General features: G+C 39.6%; 1 protein-coding gene across 4 annotated transcripts in view; it reads right to left on the reverse strand.

Annotated features, from left to right (window-relative positions):
• Stil (STIL centriolar assembly protein) overlaps nucleotides 1-22,730 on the reverse strand; it is a 70,080-nt gene that overhangs the window by 40,114 nt on the left and 7,236 nt on the right. For 3 of the 4 annotated variants that reach the window (XM_029562866.1, XM_008832215.3, XM_029562833.1), the window contains 7 exons: nucleotides 17,946-18,058; nucleotides 16,558-16,745; nucleotides 14,903-15,150; nucleotides 11,752-11,835; nucleotides 10,166-10,252; nucleotides 8,622-8,772; nucleotides 7,351-7,460 (listed from right to left, as the gene is read on the reverse strand). In XM_029562866.1, the coding sequence (XP_029418726.1) occupies nucleotides 7,351-7,460; nucleotides 8,622-8,772; nucleotides 10,166-10,252; nucleotides 11,752-11,835; nucleotides 14,903-15,150; nucleotides 16,558-16,745; nucleotides 17,946-18,045 (968 nt within the window). In that variant the 5' untranslated portion in view covers nucleotides 18,046-18,058. Of the gene's footprint in view, nucleotides 1-641; nucleotides 823-7,350; nucleotides 7,461-8,621; nucleotides 8,773-10,165; nucleotides 10,253-11,751; nucleotides 11,836-14,902; nucleotides 15,151-16,557; nucleotides 16,746-17,945; nucleotides 18,059-22,730 lie in introns of those variants that run through there. The other variant, XM_029562897.1, reaches the window with a different exon arrangement.

Raw genomic sequence — 22,730 nt, forward strand, 5'->3', positions numbered from 1 at the left:
TAAATTTTTTTTTTTTTTTAAGAAAAACCTTCAACAATCTAGGGTTATTTCTTCCTTTTTGATAACCAATGAGGTCATTCAATAATTACTGCGACAGTTACAGATTAGCTTTTTCAGGTCAGTGTTGGTTTCCCAGGAAAGCTGGTCTACTCCAACTTATAGCTACGTAACTCTCCCATTTGCTTGGCCATCAACAGTTCAACTCCACAGTGTTAAACGCTATAGTACACCAAGAGTCACTGAGGACATTCTCATTGACAACCCAGAGCAATGTATAAACAAAACTTGGGGGGGTTGGAGAGCTGTCTCAGCAGTTAGGAGCACTGCACCCACATGGCAGCTAATAACCACTCCAGTTCCAGGGGATCTGATGCCTTCTTCTGGCCTCCACAGGTGTTGCATGACATGGGTGCACTTATATACATGGAGACAAAACACTCATACGCATAAAATAAATTAAAAAAAAAAAACAGGCCTAATGGCACAGACCTTTAGTCCCAGCACTTAGGAGGCAGAGGCAGGTGGCTCTCTCTGTGAGTTAGAGGTCAGCCTGGTCTACATAGTGAGTTCCAGACCAGCTAGGACTACAGGGAGACCCTGTCTCAAACAGACCATAACAAAAAAAACAACTTGGCACTTACTGGGAAATAATGTGATGTGACAGATACATCAACTGCAATGGTTTGAATTTGAAATGCACTCCACAAGTTCAGGTCTTGAACAGCTGGTCCCCAGTCTCTGGCAGGATTTTGAAAGCCATGGAATCTTTAGGATGTAGGGCCTGGCTCTGGTAAGTAGGCTGATTAAGGTTGATCTCTGAAGGTTCTACCTGCTTCTGGTTCAGTCCTGTTTTCTGCCTCCTGGCCCCCACCAGGTGTAGACATCACCACCACTCGATTCCCACTGCTGGTGGGTAGAACAGCTTCTGCCACCACGCCTTTCCCCCAAGAACTGAAATCTCTCTCAAAGAGCCCAAACCAATCTTCTCCTTTTAAATTGTTCTGCTGGGTATTTTGTTTGTTAGAGCAATAAAAGAAGTAACTAATACATACGCTACATTTAACACATTGTATGAAGCACCCACTATGTTAAAAAGGAAAACCATTGAATTACATATTTCTATATACTTAAGAAATATACATATATACAATTAAAGTTTTTATTTTGTGTGCCCATGTAAATGGCATGCATGTGGAGGTCAGAGAACAACTTTCAGGAATCGGTTGTCTCCTTCCACTATGTGGGTCCTAGGGAATCAAACTCAGGTTGTCACACCTGATGGCAAGTGCCTGCACCCTGTTAGTCACTGTAGCAGTCTCTATATTCCTTGTAAGTGACTTTTAAAGCTAGCATACAAAGCAATAGGTTTCATTAAAGAATGCAGCATACATATATGATATGCTGATTCATTTTTTCCTGTGTATTTATATCTACAGTAGGAAAATACTTTGAAATGGAATACACCTCCCATTTAGTCAGTTCAAGTCATCATATTACAGATGGCATGCTTCGTGTGAAAACAGAAAGTCTTCGACAGCTAGGGATGTAGTTCAATGATAAAGTGTTTGTCTAGTACATGTAAAGCTCTAGGTTCAATCCCTATAACTGAAAGGAGGGAGGGAGGGAAGGAAAAGAAAATTCTGAGTGTTGGTACTGAGTTTCAAAACCTAAAATTAAAGCTTAAGAGCAAATGAGGGTTTTGTTTTGCTATTGCTAGTTTCATTCTAGAAACTAAACAAAAATCTCCACAGGATACTTAGGGAAAAGGTAAGCTAAAAAGAAACTAAGAGAACTTAAAATTAATGAGGTTCCTAAGAGAGCATCCTACATCCTGTTTTATGTAAATTGAATTCTTCCTAGGAGGACATCAGAATAAAAAACCTCAAAGCAGATCTTAAGATCTAACAGCGGGGGAGACAATCTCCCCAAATCCCAGCAGTCTAGAAAGATATTCACAAAGGTCTTTCTGTGCAAGGTACTGTAATAAAACAATGAGAATGTCTGCATGATGTGCTCAAATACAGGTTGAGTCTGCACCAGTCCCATTAAACTCTCCTTCAACATGCAAGAATGTGGGGCATATCCTCAGTGCAACCTGCACACAGTCAATGACCTGAATAGGGTCAAGGGGCTATAGCAAGAACCCACATAAATCTATCAAAAACCAAATACAAATGGAAAGATTTCAGCAGACAGCAACACAGGTAGACAAAAATCACCCTTTATCACCAGTAATGGACATCATTAATCCCCTCCATATTACATAAACCTCCACGCAAAGAGGGTAAAATTGACCGTAATCTGAACAGAACGAAACAAGTAAAATAGGGGTTCAAATTACTATGTAAAAAAAGATGCACATTTTGCACACTAGTTATATTGTGGAATACTGGCTATTGCTACACTCCCTTATGATAAACAAACACACACACACACACACACACACACACACAGAGAGAGAGAGAGAGAGAGAGAGAGAGAGAGAGAGAGAGAGAGAGAGAGATTGTCTAATAAAGTTAGACAAGTTACATTTTCTAAAATCTGAAATGACTGATCCTCATTAAAGCTTTGTTGGGGGTTGAGAATAAGCATAGTGGTTTTCAACAACTATGTTGTTGTTTTGGTGCTGCTTAGGGATCAGATTCAGGGCTTTTTGAATGATAGGCAAGCACTCTACCATTGAGCCACACTCCCAGCCCCTTGACATTAAGGAATTCTGTCTCCTCAATGTACCCTTTTCTTCCGTGAATATTCAATAAAATGTTAAATAAGGCCTTAAAATTTAAGAAAGTTAAGCCAGATGTGGTGGCACATGCCCTTAATCCCAGCACTTGGGAGGCAGAGGTAGGCGGAGCTCTGTGAGTTCAAGGCCAGCCTGGTCTACATAGTAAGTAAGTAAGCCCAGCTGGAGCTACAGGGAGACCCTGCCTCAAAAAGACCAAAATAAATAAATAAATGAATAAATAAATAAATAAAGTTAAGCTATTCCTTCAAAGTGACTAGAATAAGTCAGGCGTGGTGGTGCAAGCCTTTAATTCCAGGACTTGGGAGACAGAAACAGACAGATCTCTGTGAGATCAAGGCCAGCCTAGTCTACATAGTAAGTTCCAGGCCAGCTGGGGCTACAGGGAGACCCTGCCTCAAAAAGACCAAAATGAATAATAAATAAATAAACAAACAAATAAATGAAGTTAAGCTATTCCTTCAAAGTGACTTGAATAAGTCAGGCGTGGTGGTGCAAGCCTTTAATTCCAGGACTTGGGAGACAGAGACACATGGATCTCTGTGAGATCAAAGCCATCTTGGTCTACATCGGGAGACCCTATCTCAAAAAATAAAAAAACAAAAACAAAAAAAACCAAAAGTGACTAGAACATACTAGTTTTGGGGTTATCTAATTGTTTCAAGGATTGTTTTAAATGCCCAAAGCAGATGGAAAAGAAATATGTGAGACATCTTTCTACCCTCTAGTACACCTGAATATCTACATGTGGAAAAGGAAGTTGGGGGGGTTGGTTAAGAACTTGAGGGTGGCTACGACGGCTCAGCGTTTAAAAGCACATACTGTTTGCTCTTCCTTTTCTGGGCTTTACCGGCAGACATACTCACAGACACATATCTGCATAAACACACACACACACACACACACACACACACACACACACACACTAAAAATTAATAAAAACAGGGGCTGGAGAGATGGCTCAACGTTAAGAGCACTAGCTGCTCTTGCAGGGGACCCGAGTTTGGTTCCCAGCACCCACATGGGGGCTAATAAACATCTGTACCTGCAGTTCCAGGAGATCTGATGCCCTCTTCTGACCTCCATGGGTACTGCACACATGATTGTACTTACATACATGCACACAAAACCCATACACATTAAAATAAAAATAAATCTTAAAAAAAGAAAATCTTGAGCTACAGTGATTATTTTGGGTTATCCAAGTAGACCCAATGTAATTGTAAACAACCTCATAACAGTGAAATAAGAGGATCAGAATGAGAGAAGACGTGAGAGCAGAAGCACAGGTTGTAGACATTATGCTACCAGCTTTGAAAGCAGAGTAAGAAGCTTTGATAAAAGACATGCTGATGGTCTCTAGAAGTAGAAGAAGCAATGAAATAAATTAGTCCCTGGGGCCTCCAGAAGGAATGCAGGTCCTGCCAACACTTTGGTTTTAGATCCAAAAATTCATTTTTGATTTCTGACTTCCAGAACTTGTGCAACTTTTAAGTAACTATTTTTATCCATTACAGCAGGAACAGGAAACTAATAGTTACAGTCATAATTTGCATTTTAACAATTAAACAAATGTTGAGAATAAAGGATGGACTTGAATACACACACACACACACAAATACCGGACATTTTCTCAATAAAATAAAATTATTTCAATAATCAATAATCAATAATTAGATATAAATCTGCTTATTTCTCAAGCAGTAAACAGACAGTATTAAAGAAGTCTAAAACGCAGGTTCAGATTACTTTTTTTTTTTTGGTCTTTTTTGAGACAGCCTCTCCCGGTAGCCCCAGCTGGCCTGGAACTCACTAGGTAGACCAGGCTGGCCTTCAGAGATTTACCTGTCTCTGATTACATTTTTAAAAGTTGAGAAATAACACATCTTATACATCCACTTTTTAACAAACTGAATTATGGGTAAAATGGGATTCTGAGAAAAGCATTTTTCTTTCTTAGAAGTGCCGACCTTGGTGGAGGCACAAGAGAGGAGATGACAGAAAAAAAGTTGAGAAACAAGGATTAGGGATGTAGCTCAATGGTAGGCCACTTGCCTAGCATGTAGGAGGCCCTGGGTTTGATCTCTGATACTGCAAAATAAAAATAAATAAATAAATAAATAAATAAATAAATAATAAAATAGTAAATACATGCAAAAATAAAATAGTAAATAAAAACAAAGCTTTAGGGTCTGGAGAGATGGCTCAACTGTTAAGAACACCAGCTACTCTTGTAGAACACCCACGTGGCAGCTAACAACAGTCCGTAACTCCAGTTTTAGGAGATTCAATGCTTTCTTCTAGCCTCCATGGGCACTGCATGACATAGGTGCACTCACATATATGCAGGCAAAACACTCATACACATAAAATAAAAAAGGCCAGGTATGGTGGTGCATGCCTTGAATCCCAGCATTCAGGGGAAGGCAGAGGCAGGTGGATTTCTGTGGGCTTGAGACCAGCCTGGTTTACACAGTGAATGCCAGGCCAGCTGGGGCTACAGGGAGACCCTATCTCAAAAAACAAACAAGCCCAGTATTGAAAGGCAGCTGTGAATTGAGTGTATCAGATAAATGGAACTTTCTAATAAGATCTTTCTATGCAAAGTACTATAATAAAGCAATGAGAATATCTGAACACTAAACAGTCTGTATCACTGGATTATAAAATCCATAAGGGAAGAGACCATGTGTGCATCTCTCTGGTAAACCTCCATATCCCCAGCCATTAGTACATTACATAGCACAGTAGAACAGATGAAAAAGCTGAATCCCAAACTTCATTGTATGTATCGAGTTAGCTAGGCCACAGTATCTAGATATTTGTTGAAATAATAGTCTAATAGTCTACCTCCACGGAGGTAGTTCTTGTTTGTCTTTTGGCCTCAATCCCAGAGATCCACCTATCTCTGTCTCCCTAGTGCTGGGATTAAAGGTGTGTGCCACCATGCCAGGCCACGAAGGTAGTTTATATATGAGACTAATGTTTAAGTTAGTAGACATAGTACTGTCCATACATAATATAGGCGGCCTCATCCAATCAGCTGAATGCCGTGTGTGTGTGTGTGTGTGTGTGTGTGTGTGTGTGTGTGTGTGTGTATGTGTAAATTTTATGTGTATGAGTGTATTGCTTGCATGTAGGCAAGTGGATCTGTGTTGTGCAATGTCCACAGAGGTCAGAAGAGGGCGCTGGATCTCCTGGAAGTAGAGTTATGGATGGCTGTTAGCTGCCATGTGGTTGCTGGGAACTGAACCTGGGTCCTCTGCAAGAGCAGCCAGTGCTTTTAACCACTGAGCCATCTCTCCAGCCCCATCAGCTGAATGTCTTAACAGAAAAACACTGACCTCCCTGGACCGGTGCCTTTGTTCTCAAAATGAAGCACTACTCTGAGACTTAAGTCTAGGAGCCTACCCTGCAGCTTTTTGATTTGCCAAACCTCCATAATTACAGGAGCTGGTCCCTTAAAATAAGTATCTCACATGTACGTACACACACACACACACACACACACACACACACACACACACCCATGTTGGTTTTGTTTCTCTGGAGAATCCCAATACAAGCGGATATGTTCTTTACTACAAAAGGTAGGATATAATGACCCAAGAAGTTGCAAGCCTTTGATTTAATATTCTCTAAGTACAATTTGTTTTATACAATTTTTTTTTGGTCTTTTTGAGACAGGGTCTCCCTGTAGCCCCAACTGTCCTGGAACTCACTATGTAGACTAGGCTGGCCTTGAACTCACAGAGATCCACCTGTCTCTGCCTCCCAAGTGCTGGGATTAAAGGTGTGAGCTATCACACCCGGCATTTTATACAATTTTTAAACCAACTATTTCATTTTTAGGTAGAGGGATTATTATATTTTTTAAGTTTATGTGTGTATGCCTAAATGTATGTATGTGCACCACCTGCATACAAGCGCCCACAGAGACCAGAAGAAAGTGTCAGAGCCCCTGAAATGGAGTAACAGCAGGTTGTGAGCTGGCTGACATGGGCACTGGATGTGGGTACTGCTAACTGATCCTCTGCAAAAGCATCAAGTACTCAACCACAGAGCCATCTCTCCAGCCCCAGAGAAATTATTTCGCTAGGTTATTTGATGGTTCCAGGTTTAAAACCACAAGGAAAGGAAGAACAAATAAAAGGCACTAAACAAAAAAAGAATGGTAATGCCTCAGCAAGAAACTAAGATTTTTTTTTTTTGGTTTCCCTATGTAATAAATCAACTCAAACAAAAACCATATTAGAGTTGATGTTTCATTAAATTATCATTCAATGGATTTAAAGTACAAATGCCTAAGGCACATAAGATCACAAATAGTTTTACCAGAAATAACTGAAGATCGAAAAATTTTTTAATGTTTATTTACTGAGGAGGGACATACGTGCCATTCACACATATATATAGGTAAGAGACGAACTCTGCAGATTTGGTTTTCTCCTACCAGCTTTACGTGAGTGACAAGGACCAAACTCAAGTTGACAGGCTTGATGGCAAGCCCCTTTACCCACTAAGCCATCTCATTGAACCTACTTATTTTAACTATCTGCTAAAAACAAATGTAGTAAAGAAAATATACATAATAAGGTGTCTTTTACCTCTTAACTGAAAGAGTCTTGGAAATCTTGCTAAAAAACTCTGCTTCTGCATCTTGACTTTCAGCACTTAGTTCAAAGTGGATTGGATTTTTGTCAGATGGTTCAACATTCTGAAATGAAGTAGATCATACTTTGAGATTTGACTTAAATTACCAAAGAATTCTATTTAGATGAACAGCAGCTCTGAAACACTGGTGGAGGGAGCACTTCTGATTTTTGTAAATGTAGGCTTGCTTTATACTTTCTGTAAGTGTAGCCTTTCACCTTCTATGGGTGAAAATGAAAACCTAATCTCCTTACGTACTCAGTAATAAGGGATTCAGTGAACATAATCACAGAAAATATAAAAACTTTACTGATGAACTAATAATCCATAAATGAATGTAAAGAAAAAATAAAGATCTGAATAGAATCATGCGGTTTAGAGGTATTTAATATTTTTATAATAAAATAATGAATATATTTTTATTACTGGTCTTCAAACCTAAGATAAACAGCAATTTTACTAAAAGTACTATTTAAACCAGGAGTGATGGCACACATGTGTGGTCCCATTCAAAGAGGTTGAGGCAGGATGATCATTTGAGCCAAAGAGTGAGGCCAGCCTGAGCAATATCTCAAAGGTGGGGGAAGGGATCCTTTCAATTTAGTTTATATATGACATAGTTTCGAAGATCTACTTTTCCCATAATGATCCTCTAGATGCATTTTTATGTACTTCATTAGCTCTAGCAACAACTTATTCCAATTCCTTGGATTATATCATATAAATATTGATTTTCAGTATGAAAAGCTTTTATATATTATTATACTCAGATGTTTTAAAAAACTAAGTGAGGACAAAGAAAACATGACAATCACAAAATTAATTTTCAACAGTACAAGAGGATCAAGCTGGATTAATGAGGCACCTGTAGGTGTATCAGTGAGGGCCTTTCCAGAGAGGATCAGTTGAGGGAAGAACCACCCCGAATGTGCATGGTCTCATCGCACTGCTCAGAACCCTGGCAGAATAAAAGGGGAAAGAAGAAAGACAGAGCACCTGCGTGCCCTCTTCCCCCTCTTCCAGGTTAGCCAGAGAGGAGATGGCCCTCTTCTACCACATGCTCCTACTACCATGATGTTTTGCCCAAGCACCTGACAAGGCCAACCAACTGTGGACCGAACCCTCCAAAACTGGGAACCAAAAGAAATCTCTCCTTCCTTATTACATGGGATATTTTGGTCATAGTGATGAGGAAAATAACTATACAGGAAAACAAATCACTTACATTGAAAAGATGCAATGTTTTCTTGTTGGTTAGTAACTGAAACTGGAAGTCAGGCACCCTACCATCACAAGGCAGGCATTCATAAAATTCAGGTTCCTTATGTGTCAAAGAATAGAGAACTATGATGAAATTTCCGGATTCTGAAAAAACTCTGTACAAAACAATGCCAATTAATTAAAATTTAATAAGGTTAACTTCCCAGGTAAGTTTCCCAATCTAGTTAACAGATTGTTTAAGGTATGCATGCTTACTTTTTTAATATTAATTTTTAAATTAAAAAAAAGCATTGTGTTATAAAATATATAAACACTCACTGTAAAATATCAAACAAAACATGAATGTATAAAATTGAAAGTGAAGTGGAGCATGGTGGTACATGCCTTTAATCTCAGCACTTGGAAGGTGAAGGCAGTTCCAGGCCAGCTGGGCTACAGGAAGACTGGCTCAAAAAGACCAAAAAATTAATAATAAATAAAATAAAATGGAAAGCAAAAACTACCCCACCAACTCTCCAGTTTAGTGTATATACTTCCAGAAGGTTTGCAAGATGACATGTACCTATACTCCTAGTAAACTGGAAGGTGAAGCAAGATTTTCACTTGAACCTAGGGGTTCGAGACCCACCCCAACTTTTATGGAACATTTACTGCCAATAGGAACTTAAAACAAGATCAATAATAAAACTTAACTGTACCAAATCACAGCAAAGAATAAAAAATTAACATGTAGAAACTCCAGTGATTGTGAGAGCTGGTTTCCTTTTTGATTCCATTGACCACTAGTGCCATGGGAATAGAACACTGAATGCATATTTCGCATTGACCTGCTTAGACAAAGTAATTTTGTTGTTTTTAATGTCTCCAACAGTTTTGTGTCCTGTGCTTGGATGTTTTTTATAAGAGTTTGTTTTTAATTTATTATTTTTATTTTATATGTATGAGTGTATTGCCTACATGTATGTGAGTGCACACACATCATGCAATGTTGGCAGAGGTCAGAAGAGGGTGTCAGATCCCCTGGAACTGGAGTTACAGACAGTTAACTGCTATATGGGTGCTGGGAATTGAGCTCAGCTAGTGCTCTTAACTGCTGAGCCATCGCTCCAGCCCAAGAATTTTTTTTTTTTTTTTTTTTTGGTCTTTTTGAGACAGGGTCTCCCTATGGCCTCAGTGCCTAGAACTCACTATGTAGACCAGGCTGGCCTTGAACTCAAGAGAGATCCACCTGCCTCTGCCTCCTGAATACTGGGATCAAAGCATTACCAGGCTTCACACTAGTATTCTTGCTGATCCTGCAAGGCACAAGGTGATCTTCCCAGGGCTTTTAAAGTTAGCATATCCTATGCCTGGACATGGCCCCTGATAGCTACACAACTTATTCTCTTACTCCCTAGCCCCATTTAATATAACTCTTATTTTTCTTAAGGTAATTATTTATAAGCATTATAAAAAATTAAAGCATTATACAAATTTTAAATGAGACCAACAAAATATAAACAGGAGAAAAGAGCAAAAGAAAAGATTACAGAACAAAATAACACTTGCCTTTCTTGAATAGAAGAACTGAACATGTACCGCAAGCAGCATGCCCATACCCAAGGGCTATAGATATGTATAATTCCAGAGAGCCAACTAAAAGAAAGACAGAAAGTAAAACCTATAATCATTCTGATATGGTGGCACATACCTATGATCCCAGCACCCTGCGGCTGAGGCAAATTCCGGACCAGCCTCAACTACCCATGGAGATCTTGTCTCAAAACGGATACAAAAACCCCAATATTCTTTAGATTATATCCTTTCCAAGATAGATCCTTGACAATCAACAGTAGTACATTAAAAGCTTCACAAGGGACTGAAGAGACAGCTCAGCAGTGAAGAGCAGTGATTGTTCTTGAAAAGGGCCCGGGTTCGAATCCCAGCACTCACAAGGCAAACAACAACAGTCCATAACTCCAGTTCCAGGGAACTCAATGCCCGCTTCTGACCTCCACAGCCACTGCACAAGATGGGTGCATGCATTTATACACATGTAGGCCATACACTCACATACATAAAAAATTTAAAAAATAAAAACAGGTGCTGGAGAGTACTGCATGTTCTTGCAGATGATCCAGGTCCAAATCCTAGCACCCATAAGGCAGCTAACCACATCACCATCCTAACTCCAATTCCAGGGGATCCAATGCCACCTTCTGACCTCCTTGGGCATTGCATGACATGGATGCACTTACATACATGTAGGCAACACACTCATAAACATTAAATAAAAATATTTTAAGGGGCTGGAGAGATGGCTCAGTGGTTATGAACACTGGCTGTTCTTACAGAAGACCCAGGTTCGAATCCCAGCACCCACATGGCAGCTAACAACAGTCCATAACTCCAGTCCCAGGGGATCTGACAGCCTCTTCAGACCTCTGCAGGCATTGCATGACACAGGTGCACTTACCTACATGCTGGGATAACAGTCATACACATAAAAACAATAAATAAAATTAAAAAAAAATTTTTTTTAATGAAAATAAATAGGGCCGGGCATGGTGGTGCACACCTTTAATCCCAGCACTTGGGAGGCAGAGGCAGGTGGATCTCTGTGAGTTCAAGGCCAGCCTGGTCTTCATAGTGAGTTCCAGGGCAGCTGGGGCTACAGAGAGACCCTGTCTCAAAAAGACAAAAAATAAAAATAAAAATAAAAAAATAAATGAATAAAAGTTTCAGAGATAAGAAATCATGCTTGCAATCTGGAGGTACATTACATGGCTATCTATGCCAACATGAATATATCATATGTACACACAGAGAGAAAAACAGAGTAAGTACATGTTCTTTGTTCTCTTCTACCTGAGATGTAGAAGACACAGTTCATAGAGGAGGAAGCAGGATGCCAGAACAAATAAGCTTGGAGTAGAAACGGGCTCAACTCGAGGAGATTAAAGTTAGTGCCTAAAACTAGAGTTGAGGTGCTGGGCATGGTGGCGCATGCCTTTAATCCCAGCACTTGGGAGGCAGAGGCAGGCAGATCTCTGAGTTCAACACCAGCCTGGTTTACATAGGGAATTCCAGGACAGCTGGGGCTAATGGGAGACCCTGTCTCAAAAAGACAAAAAAAAAAGAAGTATCATACTTACATCCCCACTAATGGTAGAGAATAAACCTTGGGATCAGATTCTAACAAAAGTAACAGTTTGCGTGTTTCATCCATGGTAATATATCTAAATAGAAGAGACATTGGTAAGAATAATTTTAAGTATGTGCTTTTAAACCCCCCAAAAGACAAAGCTGAGTTATAAAACACTATAGGAAAGGATAAAGACTTTGGCAAGAAGAGATTGCTGATATTTAATAATTAAAATTTTCTACCTACTTAAAATAGTCATTTAAATATTACATACTTTAAAAGAATTTTTACTCCTCAACTTTACATACTCTGTATACAGTGTTAACATTGAAGTACTCAATTACAGAACCAGTTAAGTTACGTTGGAAAAGTCAAATTTCTTACTCCTGAAAGTCTTCAAAGAATCCAGACAATTTGACAAGACTGTAACAAATATGACTTTTCACTGAAAGAGGCTAATTTAAATTGGCATGGTGGCATATGACTTTAATCCCAGCACTCAGGAGGCAGAGGCAGGCAGATCTCTGTGAGTTTGAGGCCAGCCTGGTCTACAAAGCAAGTTCCAGGCCAACTGGGGCTAGAGGGAGACACTGTCCCAAAAAGACAAAAATAAAATAAAATACAAAATTTTAAAAAAGAGGCTGAGGTATAATTAACCCTCCATGTGCCCCATTGCCCTAACCACTGCTAAGGAATATAGTAAAATTCAAAAACCCACTTTCCCCAAAAGGACATTCTATTAATTTAGTTTGTTGTTATACTTACGATTGAAATTAAGTTAAAAGAGTACAAAAAACTTAGGTTGGATAAAATACTGAACAGGGGGCTAAAGAAATGGTTCAGGGGTTAAGAGTATTGGCTGCTCTTCCAGAGGACCTGGGTTCAATTACCGGCACCCACATGGCAGCTAACAAACATCTGTAATTCCAGTTCCAGGGGATGTAATGCCCTCTTCTGGCCTCTGCGGGCATTTCAGGAAACAGGTGCACTTACATACATTCAGGCAAAACACTCATCTACATAAAATAATTAATTTTAAAAAATACTAAACAGGGGACTGGAGAGACGGCTCAATGATTAAGAGTGCATACTGCTCTTGCAGAGGACCTCAGTTTGGTTCCCAGCATCCGTATCACCCTCTTATGACCTTCATGGACATCTGCATTTACATGCACAAACCTACATTCACTCACACTCACACTCACACACACACACACACACACACACACACACACACACACACAATCTAAAAACAACCATAATGCTGGGTGTGGTGGTGCACACTTTGAATCCCAGCACTCAGAAGGCAGAAGCAGGTGGATCCCTATAACAGTAGCCAGTGCTCTTAACTGTTGAGCCATCTCTCCAGCCCATTACCACCAATTTTTGGTAGGGTAATAGGCACAGCTACATAAAAACATTTCCAGCTTGGTCTACATAGCAAGTTCTAGGCCAGTTGGAGCTACAGGGAGACCTTGTCTCAAAAAAACAAAAAAATAATGATAATAAAATGAATTTTTAAAAAAGCTAAAATACTGAAAATTCCCATGTCCTGATTACTGCCAGTATGTCAAGGGGTCACAGATAAACTCATGCTGCAGGAGTAAATGGGCATGAGAACAAAGGAAAATGTAATCGTTAATTTTAGCAAGCAAAAAAAAAAAAAAAAAAAAAACCCAAAAACTCATGTCCCATTCAAGAAGCACTTTATTACTCTAAAAGATTTAAGTTTCAGTCAAATAGTTTTTGATCATCATGGCTTTGGATAACTCCAGATTCTGGAATATAATTAATACATTTTCTTTTGTGCCACTCCAACTAGCATGTACCATTCTGGTCAAAATCTGAAATTCAAAATGGGACTTTTTTGCTGCTCTGGTAGAAAGCCCTCTATTTTGTCATCCCCTTCAAGTAGCATTTTTAGAGGATAAGACTTGGAGCTGAGTGTACCCTGGCAAACATCTTTGGCTCTAGAGACCTAACAGGAACTAGGGTGGAGTCAGTGGGAAAGGAAGCCAGAAGTATAATGCTTAGAGGCACTTCTGCTCAAACTTTAAGCATAGGGAGATTACACTAAGTACATTCAGTAAGTATAAACTAAGTGGCTTTCAGGAAAGCAGCCCTACTGAGGATTTGAAAACATGCATTTCAACCTCCACTTCCTGAGAAACTAAGGGATAGGAAGCTGCTGCAGAGAATTTTGCCTCTGCTATGGAAGGAACTACACACTCAAGCCGCTGATAATCCGGTAAGCAGGAGCACTATGAATCTTTGTCCTTTCTCTACCACAGTGCTCATTACAGTTAAAAGCACAGGTTATAAGTAAATTCTCCAGCCTCTCTTAGATTCTGTCAGATCTTAGTTAATAAAAGGAAAAAAGAAAGAAAACAGCCTAGACTTAGGCAAAATAAACCATAACCCATCTTCCCCTTTTCAAATTACGTTATCAACCAGTTTGGGCTTTGGTGTGGAGCTGGGAAGCGAACTCAGATTTGTACACCCTAAGGAAGCACCCTATCAGGGAGTCTATCTCAAGCCCCACAAATGACTTTGATATAATTTTTTACCATTGATTTTTTAAAACTTTATTAATGTGTATGAGTGTTTTATTTTACTTTTATGTATATAAGTGTACCTGTGACATGTAAACTGACTACAGTTATTTCATATTATTTGCATTTTTTTTTTTTTTTTTTTTTTTTTTTTTTTTTTTTTTTTAGCCCAGACTGGCCTCTAAGCTGTCCTGGAACTCCCTATGCAGACCAAGTTGGCCTTGAACTCACAGAGATCCACCTGCCTCTGCCTCCCGAGCGCTGGGATTAAAGGTGTGCACCACCACGCCTGCCTTACTTGGATTTTTTAAAAAATATTTTATTCATTATTTTTATTTTATGTGTATGGGTGCCCATAAATAGCCTGCATGTGTGTAAGTGCACCAGTGTTGTGCAATGCCTGTAGAGGTCAGAGGAGGGTGCTGGATCCTCTGGAACTGGTGTTACAGACAGTTGTTAACTCCCATGTGAGTGCTGGAACTGAACTCAGGTCCTCTGCAAGAGCAGTCAGTGCTCTTAATCGCTGAGCCATTTCTCTAGCCCCTATTTTAGAAAACATATTAATGCGACCAATATTTGTGAGTTTAGATTAATGTATGTTTTACTTACCCATATTTACAAGTTCCTTGAATTTGAGAAATACTTAGATTACTACTTAAGTTTCTTGCCAGAGCTGTAGGAATGATGGGGATAGGCTTCACCGGTGCACATTTGAAAGAATTTGCTAGAGATACCGCTGCCCAATGCAAATCAAAATCCACACTGTCCAAACTCTCCCTGGAAGTGATATGAGCTCTTAGGGAGAACAGCTTTCCACAGTCCAAGGAATCTTTGCTACATACATGGTATTGTATAGCCTGAGGAATCAACATTATACAATTATGTTAAAATTTTGAAATGTAGCCAGGCGTGGTGATGCACGCCTTTAGTCCCAGCTCTCAGGAGACAGAGGCAGGCAAATCTCTGTAAGTTCAAGGCCAGCTTGGTCTACATAGTGAGTTCCAAGTCAGCCTAAATTAGTTCTAATTTGTAACATTTCAATTCTTATTTCTTCATAAGATCAAAAAATTATGTGAACAATTATATCAAAACAAGCAAGACCCCAGTTCCAAGTTCCATTACAAACTTCCAACTTAGATGTCTTAACAGCAGTTCAAATTCTTGTTGGGCAATATCACCCATCAACCATAATAAATTTTGCTAGATGGGGGAAAACAGTATTTAAAGTAATGCTGACTCAGCCTCAGTCAGAATTCCCTTTTTAGTTCCTTTCTCGCTATCCAGATCGTCAAGGTAGATCATCTTCCACACTTGCTCATTTTCACTGAGCCCCTTCTATTCTTTCTGCTCTCACTCTTACAGGCTAATATATCCCCCTCTGACAAACACCCAATGACTGCCATCACCTAGTTGACCATTCTGACTTCAGTCAGATTTGACAGAATTTTCTCTTTTCAGAAACCTTTTATAGGGGGCAGTGGTTAAAAGTACTGGCTGCTAAGCCAGGTTTGATTCTTAGCACCCACAAGGTGGCTAACAACCATCCATCCAGAACTCCAGTTCTAGGGGAATCCAACAACCTCTTCTGACCTCCAGACACTGCACGACCCAGGTGCACTTATGTATGTGCAGGTAATACACTCATATACATAAAATAAAAATAATACTTTTTAAAAAGACATCTTTTATAACTACTGTTGATAGTTTCTCTATTATCTGACTAAACAAAATTTCCAGTCCAACTGCCCTCAAATCTAGCAAAAATCTCTACCTCAGTTATCATGAGTGCTTTCTGAACACTCTTATCTTGGTTATACTGCGTCTTCTTCTGGAATATTATCCACCTCACCTACCTGCAATCGCTGGCCTCAGAAATTACATCCAACTGTATTTTTTAAGTCCACAATAATTCAATCACAAATTATTATGAATAATTCACAAATAAAGGTTGATTAAAATACTATGAACCACACATATTCATGTTTAATTAAGAATAAGGTCATCAGGGGCTGGACAGATGGCTCAGCGGTTAAGAACACTGGCTGTTCTTGCAGAAGACCCAGGTTCAAATCCCAGCACCTACACGGCAGCTAACAACTGTCCATAACTCCAGTTCCAGGGGATCCGACAGCCTCTTCTGACCTCCACAGGCATTGCACAACACGGCTGCACTTACCTACATGCAGGTAATACACACATACACATAAAATAAAAATAATAAAATATTTTTTTTAAAAAAGAATAAGGTCATCAATGAATTGTACCTTAACTGCTGAACAGAAATCATCTGCATTATGAACTATCATTTCTCTTGAACAAAGCCCTTGAGTATCAACCTTGCAAGGGATCAAAAAATCTCCAGGAAGAAGCGCAGTAGGGGCTCTCACTAAGCATTCAGGTACTTCTCGGCCAGGGTCAAAGCGATCAACTGTCAATGTCACACCTTCTTCATCTAAAGAACAAAAATAACAGCTATCATGTAGCATGCTAATTTAAAACATAAACAACCAAGCAAGAATACATTTTAACAAAGCACTTTGCTTTTACCAGTAGTATACTAAAATCTTCCATTAAAAAAGCTTTGAAGCCTGGTATGGTGGTACATGCCTTTAATCCCAGTCCTTAGGAGGCAGAGACAAGCAGATCAAAGTCAGCCTGCTCTATATGGTGAGTTCCAGACCTGCCAGGGCTACAGGGAAACTTTGTCTCAAAAAGAACAAAAAATTAAAATTAAAAATATAAAAAATAGGGGCTGGAGAGATGGCTCAGTGGTTAAGAGCACTGACTCCTCTTTCAGAAGACCTGGGTTCGATTTCCAGCACCCACATGGTGGCTATGAACCGTCCTTAACTCCAGTTCCAGGGGAATCCGAAGCCCTCTTCTGACCTCCGCAGCGTTGCATGACACAGGTGCACTTACATACATGCAGGCAATACACTCATACACATTAAAAAAAATAAAATAAAAAATAAATAATGCAGCCGGGTATGGTGGCGCGCACCTTTAGTCCCAGCACTTGGGCGGCAGATGCTTGAGACCCTGTCCCCAAAAAAAAGGAAGGGAGGGAGGGAGGGAAGGACAAGCAGGAAAGAAGCTAGCTTTGCTGGGCTGCAGAAATGGCTCGGTGGTTAACACTGGCTGTTATTGCACAGGACTGAGTTCAGTTTCCAGTACCACATGGCAGCTAACAACTGTCTGTAACTCTAGTTCCAGGAGATCAAACACAATCCTCATCTGGCCTCTGCAGGAATTACATCCACATGGTACATTTATACATGCATATATATATACAAACACTCATAACACATAAATTTTTTAAATTTTTTTTAATGTGTATAAATGTATTGCCTGCAAGTGTGTAAGTGCACCCATGCCCTGCAATGCCCGTTGAGGTCCTCTGGAAGAGCAGCCAGTGCTCTTAACTACTGAGCCATCTCTCCAGTCCCATAAATAAAAATTTTAAAACCTATCCTGTTTTAAAAAATGCTTTGCTTATATATTTTTCCACCTGACTACACTGTAATGGATAGTTTTATTCATCTTCATACCCATGGTATATATCAAAGAAAATTAGCACAAAGCACATACATCAGCTGGCTGAAACAAATGTACATCTTACTATAGTCATGCAGTATTATTTACAATATATTACCTTCATCCACTGTGAGAGAACCAAGTAAAAAGCATGCAACATCATTTTTATTCTGCTTAGCATGGCGATAAGCAAGTCGAATGGCCTTTTCAGTCACCATAAGCTTTGGCTTTCTGAAAAATAAGAGAAGTCTTATGTAAATGTAGTGAACCTGATGTCCTAAAATAAAAAATTCTCCAAAGAAATGCTGCCTAAAACATAACATGTAATTTTAAAAATGTATACAAAGGAGCCGGGCGTGGTGGCACACGCTGTAGTCCCAGCACTCGGGAGGCAGAGGCAGGCAGGTCTCTGTGAGTTCAAGGCCAGCCTAGTCTATACAGTGTGTTCCAGGGCAGCTGGGGCTACAGGGAGACCCTGTCTCAAAAAAGACCCCCAAAAATAAAAAAAGCATACAAAGATTACCATCAGAAAACCCCAGGTGAAAAATGAAAGGTAGAGACGGCCGCCGGGAATCCATATTGGCATGGCAATAAGCTGACACAGAAGGCATCACTGTCCCCTAGGCACTTGCTTTACTTGAACCAGAGCACAAACTGACAAACCTTGAGGTTGATAGGTTTTTGTAAGTAAAAGTTTTACCATTTACAAACATAATTAATAGTGTTATTAAATACAAAATATGAATATGATTAAAATGTTTAAAGAGATTTAAGAAAGAAACCAAAATATGTAAAAAGAGCAAGAAGACAGAAACAAAGACCAGGCAAGGTTTTTATTTATTTTTTAAATTTCTTTTTAATTTTATTTATTTTTATTTTACATGTATATGTATATTGCCTGCATGTAGGTAAGTGCACCCGTGTTGTGCAGTGCCCAGAGGACAGAAGAGGCTGTCAGATCCCCTGGAATTGGAGTTATGGACAGTTGTTAGCTGCCATGTGGGTGCTGGGATTCAAACCCAGGTCTTCTGCAAGAACAGCCAGTGTTCTTAACTGCTGAGCCATCTCTCCAGCCCCTTATTTATTATTTTTACATTATGTGTATGAGTACACTGCCTGCAGCTAAGTAGGTGTGCCTGTGCCATGCAGTACCCTCAGAGGTCAGAAGAGAGCGTCAGATCCCCTCGAATGATTGTTAGCCACCGTGTGGGTACCAGTACTCTTAACTGCTGAGCCTTATCTCTCCAGCCCCCAAAACCACTGTAGCAGTTTATTTTATTCATTTATTCTTCTTCCTTCCTTTTTTTTTTTTTTTCCTTATCTTTTTGAGACAGGGTATCCCCAGCAGGCCTACAACTCACCAAGCTAGTCTGGATCTCATAGATCCACCTGCCCTGCCTCCCAAGTGCTGGGATTAAGGTGTGTGCCACCACACCTGGTTCATTCACCCATTTTTGAAACAGGTCCCACTATATAGTCTTGGGTGTACTGGAACTCACTGTGTAGACCAGGCTGACCTCAAACTCAGAGATCTGCCTACCTCTGTCTCCTGAGTGCTTGGATTAAAGACATGCTCCACCACACCAGGCTCATTTATTTATTTTTGAGACAAGGTCTCTAACCCAGGCTGGTCTCAAACTTCCAGTGTAGGAGAAGATGACTTTGAACTTCTAATCCTCCTTCCTCTTCTGAGTGCTGAGATCAAGACTTGTACCACCATGCTGTTAACGTGGCACTTCAGACTATATGCCATGCTTTGTGGGGGCTAGGCAAGCACTCTACCAACTGAGCTACACCTCCAGTCTCAGACCAGACAAACTTAAAAAACCATCATTCAGAACTTACAGTAGTTAAAAAACATAATGAAGGGGCTAGAGAGAGGACTCAACAGTTAACAGCACTGGCTGCTCTTGCAGAGGACCGGGGTTCAATTCCCAGCATCCACATGGTGGCTAGTTCCAGGGGAATCAAACATCCTCTTCAGATCCATGGGTAAGACACAGGTACACTTACATACATGCAGACAATACACTCACACATATAAAATATTAAAAACAATAACAACAGCAACAAAAACCCCATAATCAATTAAAACTTCTGCCGAGGGATAAAAGATGGCTCAGCAGTTAAGAGTGCTTAGTGCTCTTGTAGAGGGCTGAAATTCAGTTCCCAAGACCCACATGGCAGCTTACAACAGCCTGTAACTCCAGGTTCCAAGGGATCCAATGCCCTCTTCTGGCTCCAAAGGCTGTTGCACACACATGGTACATATAAACTCATGCAGGAAAACACACGTACACATAAATAAATAAATCTAAAAAAAAAAAATGTTTTTAAAGAAAAATTTAGCTGGGTAGGTCATGCACTGACCAGTCAGTCACCTTTAATCTCAGCACTTTGGAGGCAGAGGCAGGCAGACTGTATGAGTTTGAGGCCAGTCTGGTCTACACAGTATTCCAGGTCAGTCAGGAATCAATTACACAACTATTTATTATCTGATAAACTATACCCATACATTATAAACCCTTTTTCATATATATGCCATATATACGTCCACTTTTAAAAAACAACCTAAATTAAAAAAAAAAAAACAACTAAGTGGTAGACAACTTGCCTAGCCTGTACAAGCCCTGGGTTATATGCTCAACATGCCATGCCAAGAATGTAACAAAACCCTAAATATGTAAGTACAGCTAAGAAGATAGAGTTGAAAAACAAATTACTCAAAATTCAGCACAGAAAGACAACAAAATAAAATATAAAAAGTTATGAAATGGAGAAAAGAGCCAGGTGTGGTAGCATACACCTTTAATCCCAGCACTCTGGAGGCAGACGAAGGCAGATCTCTGTGAGATCGAGGCCAGCCTGGTCTCCACAGCAAGTTCCAGGTCAGCTGGAACTACAGGAAGACCCTGTCTCAAAAAGACCAAAAAAAAAAGGAGGGGGGTAATAACAAACATCGAATATTTAAATTTTGATAAGTTTATCCTTTAAAAAAATTTACATTTTTAAAATTAATTAATTTACTCATTTGGGGGGGGGCATGTCAGCCATAATCTGTGTGTGGAGGTCAGAGAAAAACTTTCAGGAGTCAGCTCTCTACCTCTACCATGTGGGTCTCTGAGATGGAACTGAGACTTGGCAGAAAGAGCCTTTACTCAGAGCCATCCAATTGGCTCCAAACTCTTCCTTCTTATCAATGGAAGCATTCTGCTCTGCCAACTAGTTCTTCAATACTTTGACTTGTATCTCTTGCTTGGTTCTTCTATCCAATCATCATATGCTATAAAATGTTTTCAAAATATCTTGCTTTAGTTAGGTATAATGACACAAGTATAATTGCAGCATTTGTTGGGTGGGGACAGGACAATCAGAAGTTCAAGGCCATCCTAGCTACATTGCAAATTTGAGGCCAGTCTGAACTATATAAGACCTGCCTTAGAAAACAAAATTAAAAAAAAATGCATCCTTTCTTCTCATCTGAATATTGCTACATTACTCTAATTCTATATAATAAACAACACTTATTACTTTATACTCTAGGTACTATGCTAACTGCTTTAAAGAGCCTGTCTCATTTAATCCCTCTAAATCTATAAGGCCAAGCATGGTAGTACATGTAATACTAGCAAGATTCAAAAGGCAAGAGGATCACGAGTTCAAGTTCAGCCCAGGCTACACATTAAGTTCAAATCTAGCCTAAACTACATAGTAAGATTCTGTCTCAAAAAACAAACAAGAGCATAAAAACATCAGGTGTGTTGGCACATGCCTGGAAGAGGCAGGCAAGGGCTATAGAGTGAGCCCCTGTCTTAAAAAAAAAGGGGGGGGGAGGACCTGAAGAGATGGCTCAGTAGTTAAGAGCACAGAAGACCTGGATCGTATTCCCAGCACCTACAAGGTGGCTAACAAGGTTCTAGGGGATCTGACACCCTCTTCTGCATTACCCTATGGTATGGTGATTGTTAAAATGTTTAAGGACCTGGAATTGATCCTCATACCAATCTCCCCTCAAAAATGGATATGAAATGGGTATTATAGCTAGTCTATAAATAAATAGTCTTTGACTACTTTATGGGGGTCACACAAGTAAGAATTGGTAGGATCAGAGTTTGACATTCTAGGCAGAGTACCTCAAACTATTATGGCAAAGGCTGAAGTGATTACAGAAAACTAGCTCCTAAGTAGATTGACTTCAGCTCTACACTATAATCCACCCTCCTTGGAATACTTCTTTCAGCAAGTAAAATCTCAACTGATCTATTTTCTATTACTTTAAGTCTAAACTTCTAACTTTTAAAAAGGTCCTAGAAAGAACCACAGTATTTTATATTCCTTCTAATCTGATCCCTTCAAATTCGGTTCAGTCTTCTCAATGTTCTACAAAGATGTCATGCTGATTTGAAAAACATTTCCAGTTATTATATTCCACCATGTTTGACTTCCTATAATACTCAGAACCTTAGATCTGTAAAATCTGTTTGTTTGGTTTGAGACAGTGTCTCATTATGTAGCTCTGGCTGTCCTGGAACCTACCATGTAAAGCATGCTGGCCTAGAACTCAAAAATCCAACTGCTTCTGCCTCCTGAATGCTGGGATTAAAGGTGTGTGTCACCACACCTGGAAGATTTGTATATTACTTTAACTGTAAAAATTAAGATTATCTTTCACCCCAGGCATGGTGACTCACACCTTTAGTCCCAGCACTTGGGAGGCAGAGGCAGGTGGATTTCTGAGTTCGAGGCTAGCATGGTCTACATTGGCAAGTTCCAGGCCAGCTGGGAGTATAGGGAGACCCTTTCTCAAAAAAAAAAAAAAAAAAAGATTTTATTTTTCAAAAAGAAAAAGGAAAAGATTTAAAAACAAGATGAGGGAATTTTTATTTGATAGGAATTTTTATGG

Source organism: Nannospalax galili, unplaced genomic scaffold (assembly GCF_000622305.1).
Source record: "Nannospalax galili isolate Female #2095 unplaced genomic scaffold, S.galili_v1.0 scaffold750, whole genome shotgun sequence".
In the NCBI taxonomy this organism is placed as follows: domain Eukaryota; kingdom Metazoa; phylum Chordata; class Mammalia; order Rodentia; family Spalacidae; genus Nannospalax; species Nannospalax galili.